This window comes from Asterias rubens, chromosome 15 (genome assembly GCF_902459465.1).
Source record: "Asterias rubens chromosome 15, eAstRub1.3, whole genome shotgun sequence".
Lineage (NCBI taxonomy): Eukaryota > Metazoa > Echinodermata > Asteroidea > Forcipulatida > Asteriidae > Asterias > Asterias rubens.
Window position 1 is genome coordinate 14197174 of NC_047076.1, and position 16893 is coordinate 14214066.

Genomic DNA, 16893 nt, shown 5'->3' on the forward strand with positions numbered 1-16893 from the left:
GGTGTTCCAACATGGTTTGTTGTGTCTTAAGTGTGTGTCCGCAAATTTGGACAGAGCAAGACAAATGGGTCGCATGCACTTCTCAATTATAAGCATAACCGGACAGTTTTGCTGTATTGGGTGGGCAATTATAAGATAAATCTGTTTACGCTTAGTACATTACAACCGGGACCCGATTTCAAAAAGCCTGTAAGCATAATAACTTGCTAAGCACATAAAAATCTTACTTTACTGGCCAACGTAACTCCATAAAGTTTACATTGTTGCAACTGGTACTTGCCCCATTAAGTTATTGCTTATAAAATGAAGAAATTTGTTTAGCATGTTTTTGTCTGCTGGGTACTACTTGCAGGACACAATGTCCACATATTTACATTAAACTTACACAGCTTGAAAATAATGATCTTAGAAGGCTCCCCTTAAAATATTACTTGCTGAGTTGCTGTAGGTTTGAGAATATTTAACAATTTTATGAAAATACGTTTACATGCATTCACAATTTTCGGGTCCTGAGACAAAAACTATTTTTGTGACTTGTTTTCCTCTAAAAATTTACAGCACCTTAGTCAGTGATATTTTAAGGTACGCTTTCTGCCATCATTATCTTCAAACCGTGTAAGTTTGATGTAAATCTGTGGACATTGTGTTTTGTGTCACTGTCCTGCAAATAGTACCCAGCTTCAGGAAAATGGGCCCTTATGTGGGTTTCACAAAGAGTTAATTTAGACTAGACTACATTTTGAATAACTCCTAGGACTAGTCTTAACGCTTTGTCAAACTGACCCTAGGTTCAATTTCATGGCTCTGCTTACCACAAAGTTCTGTGCTCACGACGCCTGTAAAATACAAACTTCTGTGGGCTGTAAGCGAAGAATTCTGCGGTAAGCAGAATCATGAAATTGGGCCATACTCACTTAATTGGGCCTTAATTAATTGTAGTGTGGTTATAGGGCTTACAAGTGTTTCCATCGATTCATTGGCCAATTCATCAGAAGATCATATTAAAGAAACACGTTGCCTTGGATCGGACAACTTACAACTTGATCTTCGAGAAGCGTTTGAAACCGTTTGTTATGAAATGCATAATTTTATAGTCGGAAAGATATTTCAAAAGTAGAATATAATGATCCTCATACGTATCTCACGAAATTGCACGGTTTTCCTTTTAAGTCACGACCAAACAGTCATTGTAAAGGAGTAAAAATTTTGGCTCCACAAAATGGCCGACCATGTTTCTTCGCGACGTAAAAGGAAAACCGTGCAATTTCAAGGCATGTTTGTGTGTATCTTTATAATCTACTTGTAAATTATCTATCTAACCATTTGCATTTCATAACAAATGGCTTCAAACGCTTTTCAAAGACCAACTCAGCGATCCAAGGCAGCGTGTTCCTTTCAGCTCAGTCATACTCTTCTTGAATGCGAGTAATATTGCTTTGTTTACTATTATTTGAAACGCACTTTTTATATATAGTTCAGTGTTGGGTAAAAATAAAATTGAAGCCTGCATGCCAGCAACAACAACTTGAACTCTTTTTTATGTATCTTCTTAGCAAAATTTGTTTGCCCTTTTTAATTAGTTTTAGATAAAGACACTGGACACTATTGGTAATTAACAAAGACCAGTCTTCTCACTTAGTGTACATTATCTCACTGTATCATAAAATAAAAAACCTGTGAAAATTTTAGCTCAATTGGTTGTCGGAGTTGCGAGATAATAATGAAACAATGGGGAGAGGTTGGTAGTATTAACCACTGTGAGAAACGGCTTCTTCTGAAGTGACGTAGTTTTTGAGAAAGAAGACATTTCCCCCGAATTTGATTTTGAGACCTCAGAATTAGATTTTGAGGGCTCAAAATCAAGCTTCTGAAAGCACACAACTTTGTGTGACAAGGGTGTTTTTTCTTTGACGACCAATTGAGCTCAAATTGAAAAACTTGGCCGCCTTATAGACCTTATGTACATGACGTCATTTCAGTAGAGCGCCCTCACCTAGAGGTTTAAAGGAGGTTGTTCATTGGCCAATACTGTGTGCTGCGCGTACAAATCCGTGCGTCTCCATTGTTTCGTCACCGTTTTTCCTCTAAGACGGCGGCTGGATGACGTCAATGCATAAGGTCTATTGCCTGTTTACCATGGATTTCCATTGTGACATCATTTATTTTTGTGCAGTAAGCCCTGGAAGGTTAGTATGCCTTTTCGTGTGCTTGCGGTTAGCAGCGCTATGAAATGGAAATCACATAGTAAGCACAAAATTGGCCGCGAAGCAGTGCTATGAAATTGGGTCTTGATGTGACTCTAGGAAAAAATTATGGATGTGGTAGATGTTTACCCATGGGGGATGTCATTCCTATTATCTTCTCTGGATCGAGCAGTACAAAGCTACGAAAAAAAATCTTCAACTTCCGAAGAAAGGCTTGTTTAATTTATTAATTTTAACTTGGAAATTGTTTTACAAACTTAGCAACGAAGAAGCCAATTGTATCGTTGTCACTATGTCCATTTGCACATGATATCATTGGTGAAACTCCATGAAAACGCTGCAGTTTACACAACTGGTCAGGTTGGAGCATTGTTCCTAGTAAACCTATACCACCCAGATGAGGAACCTATCCATAAAGAGAACACATGTTCAAAATAAAACAATATTGATGTACTTTAAAGTCACCTGGAAGCGGTATTTTGTCAAAATAAAGCTTTTGTCACTATAATATGTGCTTCAATGAGTGGAATGTGAAATAAACAGTTAACTAAGGTTCAAATAAATTAGTTATTATCTTATTTACAAACTTAAGAGTAGGCTCCGACCCGAGAGGGCGCTGTTTGTTACGTCAATAGACCTTATCGCAAATACCAATGCGCAAGCACAGACTGTTGAATGAGGTGCATTGTGGGATAGATATGGATCAAATTTGGATACCAGCTAGACCACAATGCACCTAATTCCAAGCTTTACGCGCGCGCCCCAGTATTTGCGAAAAGGTCTATTGAGGCGTGATATTTGAAGAGAAAATGCTGCACAGCGCTGAAAAAGACAGTGGATCGGACCACTAGGTACTATTGCTCTTGTGAGTCTGACCAGCCATGCAGACTGACCCCAACTTTAGTTGTTTTGCTGCATCCAGCAGCAATACACTTGGTCGGCATTGTCGGAAAAGTGCAAGAAAAAACTTTTTCGAAACAAACAATTCAATGACTTGGACTTGCATGTACTTGCATTTCCCTTTGTGCGTTGAATACACGCCTGGCACAGAGCCAAAAACGAGTGCTCCTGCTTTTTATGGTTTCACGAAGGGCAAATATCTTTGACCTACATTGTTTACGTGTGGCCCCAAACAACCACAATGGCCAAAACTTGTTTTTTTGTTTCCACGAACAGCCACTTTGTGTATTGCTCTATTGTGTGAAAATTTCCCCTTGCACAGCGAAAAAAGTAGGTGATCCGGCTTTTGCGTTTTCACAAACAGCAACACAACGCGCTGCACACAGACCACATTTTGTACAGTGTTCACGAAGAGACACTTTTGTTAATTGAATAATTATTCATTAATTAAACCATTTGGACAAAATTGGAAACAGATTTGTATGATTTAGGATCTCTAATTTCCTGATATGTAAACATTTCAAAGATTAAATATCGAAACGTCTACCAACCAGTGATTTGAAAGTTAGCATAACTTCAAACGCGATTTTCTCCAAACAAACATTTTTTGCTACAGGGGACAAATAGTCAATTCGTGAAAACGATGAGAAATTGTATACTGTCTCCCAACTCCTCACAAGCTCACGGCTAGACACTTTTTTTTTTTTTATAGCCCTGGTGGGAGCTGGAATATTTTGTATTGAAGTAAAGAAATGTGATTAACTGACCTGTTGACAGAGCTGAAGTTGTGGATAATCTTTGAGAGCCCAACTGACTATTTCTTCATTTTCTCCTAATGTGATAGTGCATGTGCTATACACAAGGTAGCCTCCTGGACGCAACAACTTGACAGCCTGAGAAAAGATCAATCATGTCACAATAGTCAAGTCCAATAAAACAAGAAAAGTCAAGTTTGGAAACACAAATGCCCTACAAGCCAGTCCGTTTCTTGACACTTGACACATGTAGAACATAGTTAGTACTTTGTTCACAAATCTTCTTAGCCAGTGTTGTACAACCAATAATGTACAGCGGATACTGTGCCATGTAGGTGGGAAAGACCAATGGGTGAAAAGGTGAGAAGGTGAGGAGGGGTGAGGGAAGGCAGAGGGAATAGTAGGGTGGGAAGGCAACAGTTATTTTGTTTAAGCGTAATAACGTTGACATTTGGCCTAGGGTGCAAAAGTAATAGGCATCTTGGGATCCCAAGACCAATCCACAAACAAAGACCAATCCACAAACCAAGACCAATCCACAAACAAAGACCAATCCACAAACAAAGACCAATCCACAAACCAAGTTTGGTGTCGATATGACAAGTACTTTTTGAGATATTGCTCAGACAACATTTCCTTTGGTTTTATCCATAATGACCATATTGTTTGCCTGTAATACGACATTGACAGACCTCTTGGGGTAAGAGGGGGGGATCCCAAAACCAATCCACAAACAAAGACCAAGTTAGGAGTTGATGGCTGGCTGGCCAAAGGCCACAGAGAAGATCCGTGAACGCCGCCTCAAGCTTGCTGGGCACTGTGTCCGCCACTTGGAGCTTGCCTCTTGCCCAACCATCCTCTGGGAGCCCACCCAAGGCAAGGCTTCGCGTGGGAGAAGATGTCTCTCCTTTGTAGACACATTATAACACCATGCACCCTCGGAGGGTAGGTCATACAAACCCTCCGGTACACACGCACACGCACAAATCACAACACCATAACACCATGCACGCACATCCACACCCACACACACTGTTCATGTCAACATCAAAAATTGAGTACATACCGTTGAAAAAAATTGTCGCTGATAAGCAGGGTAAGATTTGACTTCACTGAGTTGAAGTTGGTTGGCTATCTGAGGTCGCTGACCAAGTCCACTGCATGGAGCATCAAGAAGTATGTAGTCAAAGGACTCAGGACTAAACGGTGGTGCATCTAGTGAAATGAAGTTTAGAAAGCAATTCAAATTAAAGACACTGGACACCTTTTTGGTAATTGTCAAAGACACGTCTTCTCACTTGTTGTATTTCAACATATGTATAAAATAACTAACCTGTGAGGAGTTGAGCTCAATCGATTGGTGAAGTTGCGAGATAATGATGAAAGAAAAAACACTATCAACCAGTCCCCATTACTAATAAACAAGTAAGGTTTTATGCTAATAATTATTTTGAGTAATTACTAATAGTGTCCACTGCCTTTAAATTACTAGTTTGCCTAATAACTCACACAGGAGTAGCAGAAATATTTATAAAACAATTAATTTAATAATTACCAATAGTATCCAGTGTCTTTAAAGTCACCTGGAAGTGGTATTTTGTCAAAATAAAGCCTTTGTCACTAAGAATGTGTTTTGATGAGTGGAATGTGAATAAACAGTTAACTAAGGTTCTTAAAAATTAGTTCTTATGTTATTTACAAATTTAAGAGTAGGCCCGGCCAAAGAGGGCGCTGTTTGTGACATCAATCGGGGCGCTATACTTGAAGGTGTAGTCTGGCCCCTTATACTATGTCTGATACCTACGGTCCACGACGCAGACTGCACGCACTTACGGCTGCTATGCGGGCGGCCCACTCGGATTGTGAATTGCATGCAGTGCCAGCAAAAAATCGTGACGCTTGGCGTAGGCTAAAAAAAGGTATGTCTTTCAGGTACCTTTGTCGACTACCCACTAACTGGAAAAATTGTTGGGATGGCGTCATGTTTTAGAATAACTTTTCTCTTCATGTCCAAATAATGTGTGGTGTATTTTGGATTCAAAGCACAATGGCTCAAAGTGTTCGCTGCACAGCACTGAAAAAGACGTCTGACCGAGCCACTATTGCTCTTGTGAGTCTGACTATGCAAACTGACCCCATCCTTAGCAATATACCTGGTCGGCATTGCCGGAGAAATGCAAGAAAATAACTGTTTATCGAACGGTGTAAACTCATGACTTGGACTAACATGTACTTTGCACGTGTGTTTACTCTACGCATTGCAGGCAAATTCGAGGGGGGTCGATGTTTGATCGGGCAAAGTCTGCCTCGATTGACGTCACAAAGGGGCAGGCGGAGTCACCCCCCAAACATCTTTATCTATTTTTTAAACGTATAAATCGTGCCAAACAATTACTAAAAAAATTGTTTTATTGTTGACATACATTTACTCTTATAAATTATATTTCCAGGTGACTTTAAATGCTGATGCTACTCGTTGTATCTAAAAATCTCCTTCCATTACATGGCTCTAAGAACACATTTGGACTGTTTATCAAATCTTACCTGAATTACATGAGGATTGCATACAACATGCCTTGGTAGAGTCATACACAAAAGTTTGTATACAGTTCAGACCCATCCTCCTGGCATTTTGCTTGATTTTGTTGATCTTACTCGGGGATTTATCCAATGCAATGACAACACCTTGATCCTTCATGAGTGTAGCCAAGTGAGTGGTCTTTCCACCTGGTTTTAGTGACGAGTTAAAAAAAGTATTGATACTTGAGAAAGTTTATGCACTCTCGGCACTCCGATTGTTCAAAGACTGGTCACCTGTACTAATAATAAATGTAATGAGTTCTTATATTAGGCACTTAATCTCACCCAATGGAAGTCTCAAAGCGCTCAGTATTTAATTTGGTTTTCCCTGCAAGTTATACGGAGCATGAACTTAATTCCTTTACATAGCATAATGTAATGGTTTAAAAGGTGCTGTGGCGCACTATGCAGCCAATCAACCCCAGAAAGACCAGGGTTAACCCCATCTCTTCACAATAACTGCACTGGGGTCTTTCACAAGCATTATAAAAACACACTGGACCTACAGTAAGATTTTACGTCCCATTCGAGGAACGCAGCAATAATGGTTAAGTGTCTTGCTCACGGACGCAAGTGTATCGAGACTTGAACCCATACTCTACTGATTAGAAAGACCAAAGCTAGAGTCCAATGTTCAAATCCGCTTGGCAACGACACGCCGTTACACTGTATTAACATGTAATATAAAGATTATTGCAATAACAATTACAAGGTTAAAGCACCTATTATATACCTCATATATAGAATCCTCTAATCCGATCCGTTAAAAAATGGAGTCAGGGAAATAGCTGTGCCCCCTTTTTCTATCAAGATGATGTCATAGTCTACTATGCCCAGGGCATAGTCAATCGACTGTGCCCGCATTAAAAAAAACGGCTGCAAAAAGGTTGTTCATGTGTACTGTATGATGTACATGTATGACTAGCGTTCCTCACCGAGGGCCTCACCGAGGGCCTCACCGAGGGCCTCACCGAGGGCCTCACCGAGGGCCTCACCGAGGGCCTCACCGAGGGCCTCACCGAGGGCCTCACCGAGGGCCTCACCGAGGGCCTCACCGAGGGCCTCACCGAGGGCCTCACCGAGGGCCTCACCGAGGGCCTCACCGAGGGCCTCACCGAGGGCCTCACCGAGGGCCTCACCGAGGGCCTCACCGAGGGCCTCACCGAGGGCCTCACCGAGGGCCTCACCGAGGGCCTCACCGAGGGCCTCACCGAGGGCCTCACCGAGGGCCTCACCGAGGGCCTCACCGAGGGCCTCACCGAGGGCCTCACCGAGGGCCTCACCGAGGGCCTCACCGAGGGCCTCACCGAGGGCCTCACCGAGGGCCTCACCGAGGGCCTCACCGAGGGCCTCACCGAGGGTCTCACCGAGGGCCTCACCGAGGGCCTCACCGAGGGCCTCACCGAGGGCCTCACCGAGGGCCTCACCGAGGGCCTCACCGAGGGCCTCACCGAGGGCCTCACCGAGGGCCTCACCGAGGGCCTCACCGAGGGCCTCACCGAGGGCCTCACCGAGGGCCTCACCGAGGGCCTCACCGAGGGCCTCACCGAGGGCCTCACCGAGGGCCTCACCGAGGGCCTCACCGAGGGCCTCACCGAGGGCCTCACCGAGGGCCTCACCGAGGGCCTCACCGAGGGCCTCACCGAGGGCCTCACCGAGGGCCTCACCGAGGGCCTCACCGAGGGCCTCACCGAGGGCCTCACCGAGGGCCTCACCGAGGGCCTTTAACTGTGCTCCCATTATTAAGCAGTCAATATTTCTTTTATACCAATTCTATACCATTTGGCTGTGCGTGCCAAAATAAATGTGAATGAGATATGGAGCATATAGACAAGACAGGTGGATAAGCTTAAGAGAATGAGCTACGGAGCATAGACAAGATAGGTGGACAAGAGAATGAGATAAGGAGCAAGACAAGATGGGTGGATAAGAGAATGAGATAAGGAGCATAGACAAGATGGGTGGATAAGAGAATGAGATAAGGAGCAAGACAAGATGGGTGGATAAGAGAATGAGATAAGGAGCATAGACAAGATGGGTGGATAAGAGAATGAGATAAGGAGCAAGACAAGATGGGTGGATAAGAGAATGAGATAAGGAGCATAGACAAGATGGGTGGATAAGAGAATGAGATAAGGAGCAAGACAAGATGGGTGGATAAGAGAATGAGATAAGGAGCAAGACAAGATGGGTGGATAAGAGAATGAGATAAGGAGCATAGACATGAGAGGTGGATAAGAGAATGAGATAAGGAGCATAGACAAGATGGGTGGATAAGAGAATGAGATAAGGAGCATAGACAAGATAGGTGGACAACAGAATGAGATAAGGAGCAAGACAAGATGGGTGGATAAGAGAATGAGATAAGGAGCATAGACAAGATGGGTGGATAAGAGAATGAGATAAGGAGCATAGACAAGATAGGTGGACAACAGAATGAGATAAGGAGCAAGACAAGATGGGTGGATAAGAGAATTAAGGAGCATAGGTAACATAGGTGGATATGATAATATTCTATATCGAGGAGAAACGTACCTGGAGCAGCACACATATCTAGTAGTCTTCTGCCTGGCTGAGGATTCAGGACATGACTGACAACAATGGATGGTAGATTTTGAAGGAACAACCTGTCCACAAGAACTCCATTCAATGATGGACAATCAAAAATTGGCTCTGTCATGTGAACACCCATCCCCCTTTGTCCATAGTTAAGAGAAAGAAAACAACATTAGTCAAGGTTGTTGTCTGTAGCAATTACTATCACATTAGTGTTTCATTCAGTCTTACCTCATAAAAGACAGTGGGAACTATTGGTAGTTACTAAAATTATTATCACAAAACCTTACTTGGTAACTAGTAGTGGGGAGTTGTTGATAGTATAAAACATTGTGAGAAACAGCTCCCTCTGAAGTTCATGTAACGTAGTTATTGAGAAGGAAGTAATGTTCCACAAAATTGATTTCGAGACCTCTGAAGGCACACAGCTTCTTGTGGCAAGGGTGTTTTTGACACATTGAGTTAATATTTTGTTTTCACATTTGATGTTTCATTTTTTGTGTAATAATTATAGTAATGTTTTTAATGACTATTTTTGTAAACTGCACATTTTGGCTTTTAGCCGCACTGTGTTGCAGTGTTTTAATAAATAAACCATGAATAATAATAATAATAATTGAAGTGAATTGAAATCCCAAGTGTTCATGGCAGTAACAATTGTTTTACTCACCTTGGAGAGCTGTTGCCAACAAAAAGATCTTTTCTACTCATAGCTGCACATCCATTACCAATAAATGCTTTATTTCCTTTGAATCTGTGGATAAATCCTTTCCTACATTGGCTGTCAATATCCACAAAGACAGAAACTTTGTCTCCTTTAATAATATCTGAGTAAAGGAAAGGGAAAACACACTAGATAAACACAGTGATGTCTTTAAAAGTAGAACTAAGAGAGTGTGTGCTGAAAAAGCAAGATGTACGACATACCAGTACACACGCATACAAGGGGAGTGTGAATAAGAGTTTGTGTAATGTGAGCTTTAATCATTGCTTAGGAATTGGACCCGTTTACACTAGATCCAGAAAGGTGGATCAGACCTGGTTCAGACCTGGTTCAGATCTGGCAATAAGGATTAACGGCTAGTGTAAATGCAAAACTGCCGGATCAGACCCGGTTGAAGATGTGGTTATTTTAACCCATGTTTCGAGGAGGGTTGAATCCGGCAATTAGTTGATCAGATCAGGCAAAGTTGATCCAAATATAATAGTAAACGCAAAGGTGGATCAGACCAGGCAATTTGATGTGGTCATTTCCGACTTCACATGGTGCGCTTTTTGCTTGTGCTTGGGTGGGACTTCCATTTTTCTAATTTATTTATATTTGTTGTGGGTGTCTAGTCTCAGTTGTTGTGAGTGTCATGCACAGTGCACATGCAATGTGTCTGTGTGTGTGTGAAACGTTTTGTTTTTTCAGCGTCCCTAAATACATACCTCGTTACGTTCGGAAATTGCTTTGTTTCTGTGTTTTGTTCATTCCCATCTATTTCTACCTCCATCGTTGTTGTTCTAAACATAACACGTTTTGAGGGACAATCTAATGATTTTCGAGAATGAACTTTTTTGATTATCTCGACGATCTTGACAACTTGCTTGCTGAGAAGTCGTGCACACGTTCCCACCATTATGTACTTTTCTTCTTTGCCAATACTATTGAAATTAACGATAACAAACACAGATTGTGACATTTTCAGGAAAATATGGTGCACTATAGTTGTGACCCTTGAACTCTTTGTGAGAGCGGTGATGTCACTACCAATGTACATCCAGTTCAAAAGGGGGATTGGAGCCGATTCACTACTGGTTCTTGATCTGCGGTCGTAAACAACATGTGGGATCTCAATCAACCTGTCTGGATCTAGTATAATCGCGGTGTTGGACTCAACTAAGACAACATATAAACATCACTGCATTGTGGCCTTGTTCTATTATGGGGTCTGTTCCAGTTCCAGAATAAACTAAAATAAAATACAATACAATTATTGTAGTAAGCTTTGAACACACCTTGTGTTGCTGCCATGATTCCTGGTGCATAAACATCAGCACCTCTTAACACTGCTAAGCCACACTGTCGATCCACTATAACTTCCTTATTAGCCTCTGGGCATACTTCATGTCTTTTGGAGTGACCTGTTGGACTGGATATCACCAAGGTATCATCGAGGGATGCATGATAATCAACAGTTGGAGGCAATCGTTCTCTTGATTTATATTGCTATGGGAAAACAAAGAAAAAACATGAATGCTATCAAATACACAGAACAATACATGTACCTCAAAACCAAACTGCTTTGAGCAAGTTCGAGTGTGCACAATTGTTAACTAAAGGTTGACCATTTGTACTCAAACCCAGGCTGGTTGACCATTGGTTGACTACTGTGGTCCACCATTGGAACCAGCCTCATGGCCACGTTTCTTCACTGGTCCCAACAGCATGTTCCATTCTAACATGTGTAACGCCCAGAGGGGAACCAGAAACACTACAGCGAAAAGGCAAAGGTTGACTAGACTTCCAAAGTGAGTTGTTTGAGTGAGTGCCTCACCGTGCATGTACAATGTACGTTGCTGGTCAGTAGTCAGTCACCGTGCATGTACAATGTACGTTGCTGGTCAGTAGTCAGTCACCGTGCATGTACAATGTACGTTGCTGGTCAGTAGTCAACTGTGAGTCAACTAAATGTGCCCCCTCCAACTTGCTCTTTGTTTGCTTGTAAGCTCAGTTTGATCTCAGGCTCAATTATTTAGTTTTCACCGAAGTTATGACCATTGGCCGATTTCAATACATGGCTCTGCTTACTGTAAGCAAAGAATATGTGCTTTAGGAAGCAGGAAATTGAATGCTATAAGCGTACTTCACATATTAGCAGGGAATTTCTGCGTGTACAAGTGTGTAGGGCATTCTTCTCTTTAACAGCTAGCGCAGAAGTTCGGAAGTGACCCTCAAAGTGAGATGATATAACAGGCGCAGAAATCAGCGGTAATCAGAGCCATTAAATTGGGCCTATGTCTAGTCTGTTATGCCATTCCAATCAGTTAACTCTGATCACTTTGCAGTCGCGCTTATATTTCACTCCACTCAACCCCACCCCACAGATTACGTGGGACGAAAGTTTGAATTGGTTCAAGGTTAGTGTTTTTGCTTGCACATTTCATTTTTCAGATTTCCTGTTGGCTGTGTGTTGAAGCTCTGCTGCTGATAAAAAAAGAGTATAAGAAATTATTCCCGGTAACCTAATGTCTTATTAAATTTAGGGTTTTTTCATTTTAGAATGCCCTAGCTGTGATAAAAAGAGGATTATACATTTGCAACCAGACATCCGCTTTTAAAGTATTAAAAAGGCACTGAAGCTGTTTGGTAATAGTCAAAGACCAGTCTTCTCACTACGTGTATACCAACATGTTGCATCAAATAAAAAACCTGTGAACATTTGGAATTGGTCATTGATGCTTATATATATTTTGAGAAATAACCAATCATGTACAATGCCTTTAAGGCTACAAATATCAGACTGTATGAACAGTTTTAGAAAGAAAGCTATTCTTAATATTTGTTTACTTGAACAGCCCATCTACTAAGTAAAGTGATTGGAAGGTTGGTCCTGCCACCAAAAACCATATAATCACCTGAACTAAGACTTGAGTAAGTTGATGGAAGACATCCTGCTTGCTGTGATGTAGCGTGTTGATTCTTAGCACAGTATAAGATGGAGGATAACTAAGTGACCTCAGTATGTCTGATAATTTCTCCTGACACTTCTCTTCTCCAACAGCAGATACAGCCTGCAAAAAAAGTAGTTTAATTCAGTGATTAGGATCAATTACATGGCATGATTTATAGTTACTCGGGCCGAACTCGGCTTGAGACGTTGTGACCACGGGTTTGTCCAATGTTAGAAGTTCGCCTCTGCCATCCTGGCCGATCCTGGACAGCTTGAACAGCTTGATCGTATTGTAGGCCGATGGCGTTGAGGTCGTCTATAAGCTGTGATATATGTAGGTGCAGCGGAGGCTTCCACCCTGTCCAAAGGGTTCAGATGGCTGGTTTTGTGGATTTACGAAGGTAGCGAGAGGCACCTCAGGTCTCCGAAGACTTCTCAGCAGGGTTGTTGTGGCAGATGTTATGCATTTTCGAGAGTACAAGTCTTTGTAGGACAGCCGTACTGGAAAGTGCACACCGAGCCTGTAACGCATGAGAGCACGGTGAGACGCGTGGAGATTCTTGGCCATGGTGTCGGTGATCGCTAGAGCTTTACAGCTGTACAAAAGCACTGTCTTGACTGTGGACTTGAAGAGCTGCGTTTTGGCTTTATCGCTAGCTACCCCATCCCACACAGGTGTGAGTTTTCGAGCAGCGACCCATGCCAGCTGTTGTCGTTGCTGAATGGCACTTCGGCTACATGTATCTGCAATGTTGCATCCCAGGTAGCAAAAGTCGTCACAGGATGCGAGAGGGACTATTTAAATATATCAACCGATGCCCTAATTATCTTCATTTGTTAATATGAAGTATGCAAACATTTATTAAAACTTGATGGACATTGAAATGTTCACATCACACACCGATCTTCAATGACTTCAACTGGCCCCATTTGTTTTGAGTTGTTCCTGTTTTCACGGCAAACGAGAAAGTATGGTTTCCCGGTGAAGCCATACGGTGACAAGTGTTCTTTGAGACTCTGTGTATGACTCTATAGTCAGCAGTGTGAATAATTACTGGCTTTCAAATCTGTTTTTGTTCTTTTTTATCCTTTTTTTTTCTTCTTCTTAATGTTTATAATAAAGCGTATAAATAAACAGTGATAATTGAAACAACAAGCTGATGTTTAAATTTTAATATTGATAATTATTAATAATATTTATATGAGGGTTAAAAAATAAAAATCTCCAAAAATATTAGAAAATTATATGAGGCACATGGCTTCTTTAAGCCGCTGTATTTTTTTCCAGAATGCTCAGCAAAAAATTCAGTCACATGATTTGATCATGAATTGTGAATTGAAAATGAAATAGTGTTTCAGGAAACTTTTTCGGTGGGCAAATATTTTTATAGCCCTATGCCTATAAGGTTTATCGTGAATAGCAAAGTATCAAGAGAGGGCACTGTTGAACCCACACAAAGGTATAGGCGTTGCGTGCGCGAGTTGTACAAACTGCATAGTAACCGCCCCATATTCCTTCCCACAATGCAGTGGTTTCTGAATCGCGATTAACCTTATGGGGGATGGCCTCAACATTAATGACATATTATTTTTGTACCTTGTAGCATGGAGCAAAAACTAGTTTATTGCTCCATGCTTGTACAGTAGAATTTAGAAATGCCTAAAATACCAAACTTTTTGCATTTACAAGTGCAAATAACCAGTGGAGCCTTACCTGTTTCTAAGTTTTTGTCAAGGGAGAGGAGACTCTTTGCTTGGCAAATAAAACCACACAATTTTTATCTAGGTTAAGTAGGTACTGTTTACATCGCGCACAGGACAGAGAGGTAAAAGATTTGCCACGATTTGAGGGACACCTCGAAAACAGGACCTCCTACTGGAGATAATCAAATACCAACCTTTTCATTGCAGAAACTTTGTCCTAAAAATTCTTTAACGCCTTCATTAAACGTCACCTCTGGAATTACATTAGCCATCTAGCCTCCCTTTGCTCTGCTGTTGTGATGAGTAAGAGCAACCTTCCTGAAGTTGAGCTGAGCGAGTGGCCTTTGCCATGTGGACTATGTTTTTAATTATTGTACCAACACAAAAATGAGGGCGCTATGCTGGTTTAACGGTGGTATTTTGTTTGCAGGTGAAAAATTAACGGCGGTGTTAACTACCGCCCTCTTACGTGTGGACAACTGCTGCTTTATGATTGGTCTGTTGCGCGTAAGCTTACGCTTAACAGACCAATCATAAAGCTTGGTTATTAACTTACGCTTAACAGACCAATCATAAAGCTTGGTTATTAACTTACGCGCAACAAGCCTACCCCTTTTGTGACGTCAATCGAGGCAGACTTTACCTGCAATGCGTATAGTAAACACTCGTGCAAAGTACATGTACGTCCAAGTCGTGAGTTGGTATATTTCAAAAAGTGTTTTTCTGCATTCAGCAGCAATACACCTGGTCGGCACTGCCGGAATTTTTTTTTTTTTTTTTTTTTAAACGTACAAACTCACTCCTTTGGATTTGACATTAATCTTCAACTGAAGTACACAATCTGAGGAACGCTACTGTCAATAAAACTTCTAAGATTATTTTGATTGGCGACTGAAACAGGTATATTATTTTCCCCTAAGTGCAGAACTTGGAACTTTTCTTAAAATGCATTACATGTACACTGCTCAAAGTTGACCCACAGTACTAACTGAGTTTTTATTGAAATTAATATTCAGAGTTATTATTAAACCTACACCATGTGTAAAAAAAAAAAAAAAAACATATACCGTTTTGAAATGGCTGCCGAAAAGATGAATCTGGGTGGGGGGGGGGGGGGGGGGGGGGTTAAATGTATTAATAGCTTATGGACTCGACTTTCATATGTCCACAAAGTCCGACAATATTTCATGCGTGTGTGAGCGCTACTCACTTTTGTAAAGGGTATGAACATTATCAAATCCTTTTCTCCAGAATCATTTTTTTTCCGGCAGCAATTTCAAAAGTGTATACATCATAGTTGATTTGGGAGACACCCTGTATAGAGCTTATCATTGTACACAACATCGTGTGTAAACTTCAACAATTATCTGAGCCAATTTTCATAGTTTAAACCATAATTTCTCATCTTTATTAAGATTCTTATTTTGTCAAATGAGACAATATCCATCAGGGTCAACACTTATTATGTAATGAATTATTATGTAATGAATCATTCACAGTTGTTATAATTTCAAGACATTGACACGTTTGTAAAGACCAGTATTCTCACTTGGTGTATCCCAACATATGCATAAAATAACAAACCTGTGAATATTTTTACTCAATTGGTCGTCGAAGTAGCAAGAAAATGCTGGAAGAAAAAACACCCTCAATTGTTGTACAAATTAGTGTGCTTTGAGACATAACAGTAGTAAAAGGCTTCTGGCCAGAAGTGTTTGAATATTTTAGGGAGAAATTACCTCTTTCGCAAAAACTATGTTACTTCAGAGGCAGCCGTTTCTCACAATGTTTTATACTATCAACAGCTCTCCATTGCTCTTTACCGAGTACGTTTTTATGCTAATTTATATTTTGATCAATTACAAAACATGTACCGACAGTGCCTTTAAATCTAGTTTAGCTTGGTGCTGTATTGTTCTTTGTGCGGTGGGTTACACAGAGTGGAAGCTGATGGCAAGAAAATACTTTGCTCAATGCTCTTGTCACCCTTCATTTTCTCCACTAAAACACATGACATTACAAAAGGGGCTAGCGTTTTTGAGGGGCAATATCTCAAAAATTACAAAAGGGGCCAGCGTTTTTAGGGGCAATATCAAAATTTGAGATATTGCCGAGAATATGGAACAGTTATATTATTCACGCAGGAAGAATATTCCGCAATTGAAATCTACAATCTGATAACCGTTACTGTCAATAAAACTTCTCATATTAAATCAAAAATTCCTTGCTTTGCTTTTTTGACACAATTCATGAATGCACTCGATAATAAGATTACTATTAAAAAGTTTGTATGAAAACATTAATGCTAGGAAAAAATTAATGTAGCTGTTAAGGAGGTTGAAGAGAAGACTCCTTACTTCACAACAAGTTACTTTCATATCACATATTAAAACAGATATTGTTATCTTTTGAATTACATAAACAATGAAGTAGGGAAAATAACTGTCAACAATCGGCCATCATTTATAGACACTCTGTATTAAAGAACATAGATGGATGCCAGAGACCAAGCTACTTAGCAATCAGTGTTGTATCAGA

General features: G+C 40.9%; 1 protein-coding gene across 1 annotated transcript; it reads right to left on the bottom strand.

Moving 5' to 3' along the window:
- Positions 1–2217: 2217 nt before the first annotated feature.
- Positions 2218–14716, bottom strand: LOC117300018 (tRNA (cytosine(72)-C(5))-methyltransferase NSUN6-like). The gene is made up of 9 exons (XM_033783668.1): positions 14550–14716; positions 12617–12772; positions 10997–11207; positions 9666–9822; positions 8975–9135; positions 6404–6586; positions 4926–5074; positions 3872–3997; positions 2218–2610 (listed from the first exon to the last, which is right to left on the bottom strand). Exons 1-9 carry the CDS (start codon positions 14625–14627, stop codon positions 2437–2439), a joined length of 1395 nt encoding a protein of 464 aa, XP_033639559.1. The 5' UTR covers positions 14628–14716; the 3' UTR covers positions 2218–2436.
- Positions 14717–16893: the final 2177 nt, after the last annotated feature.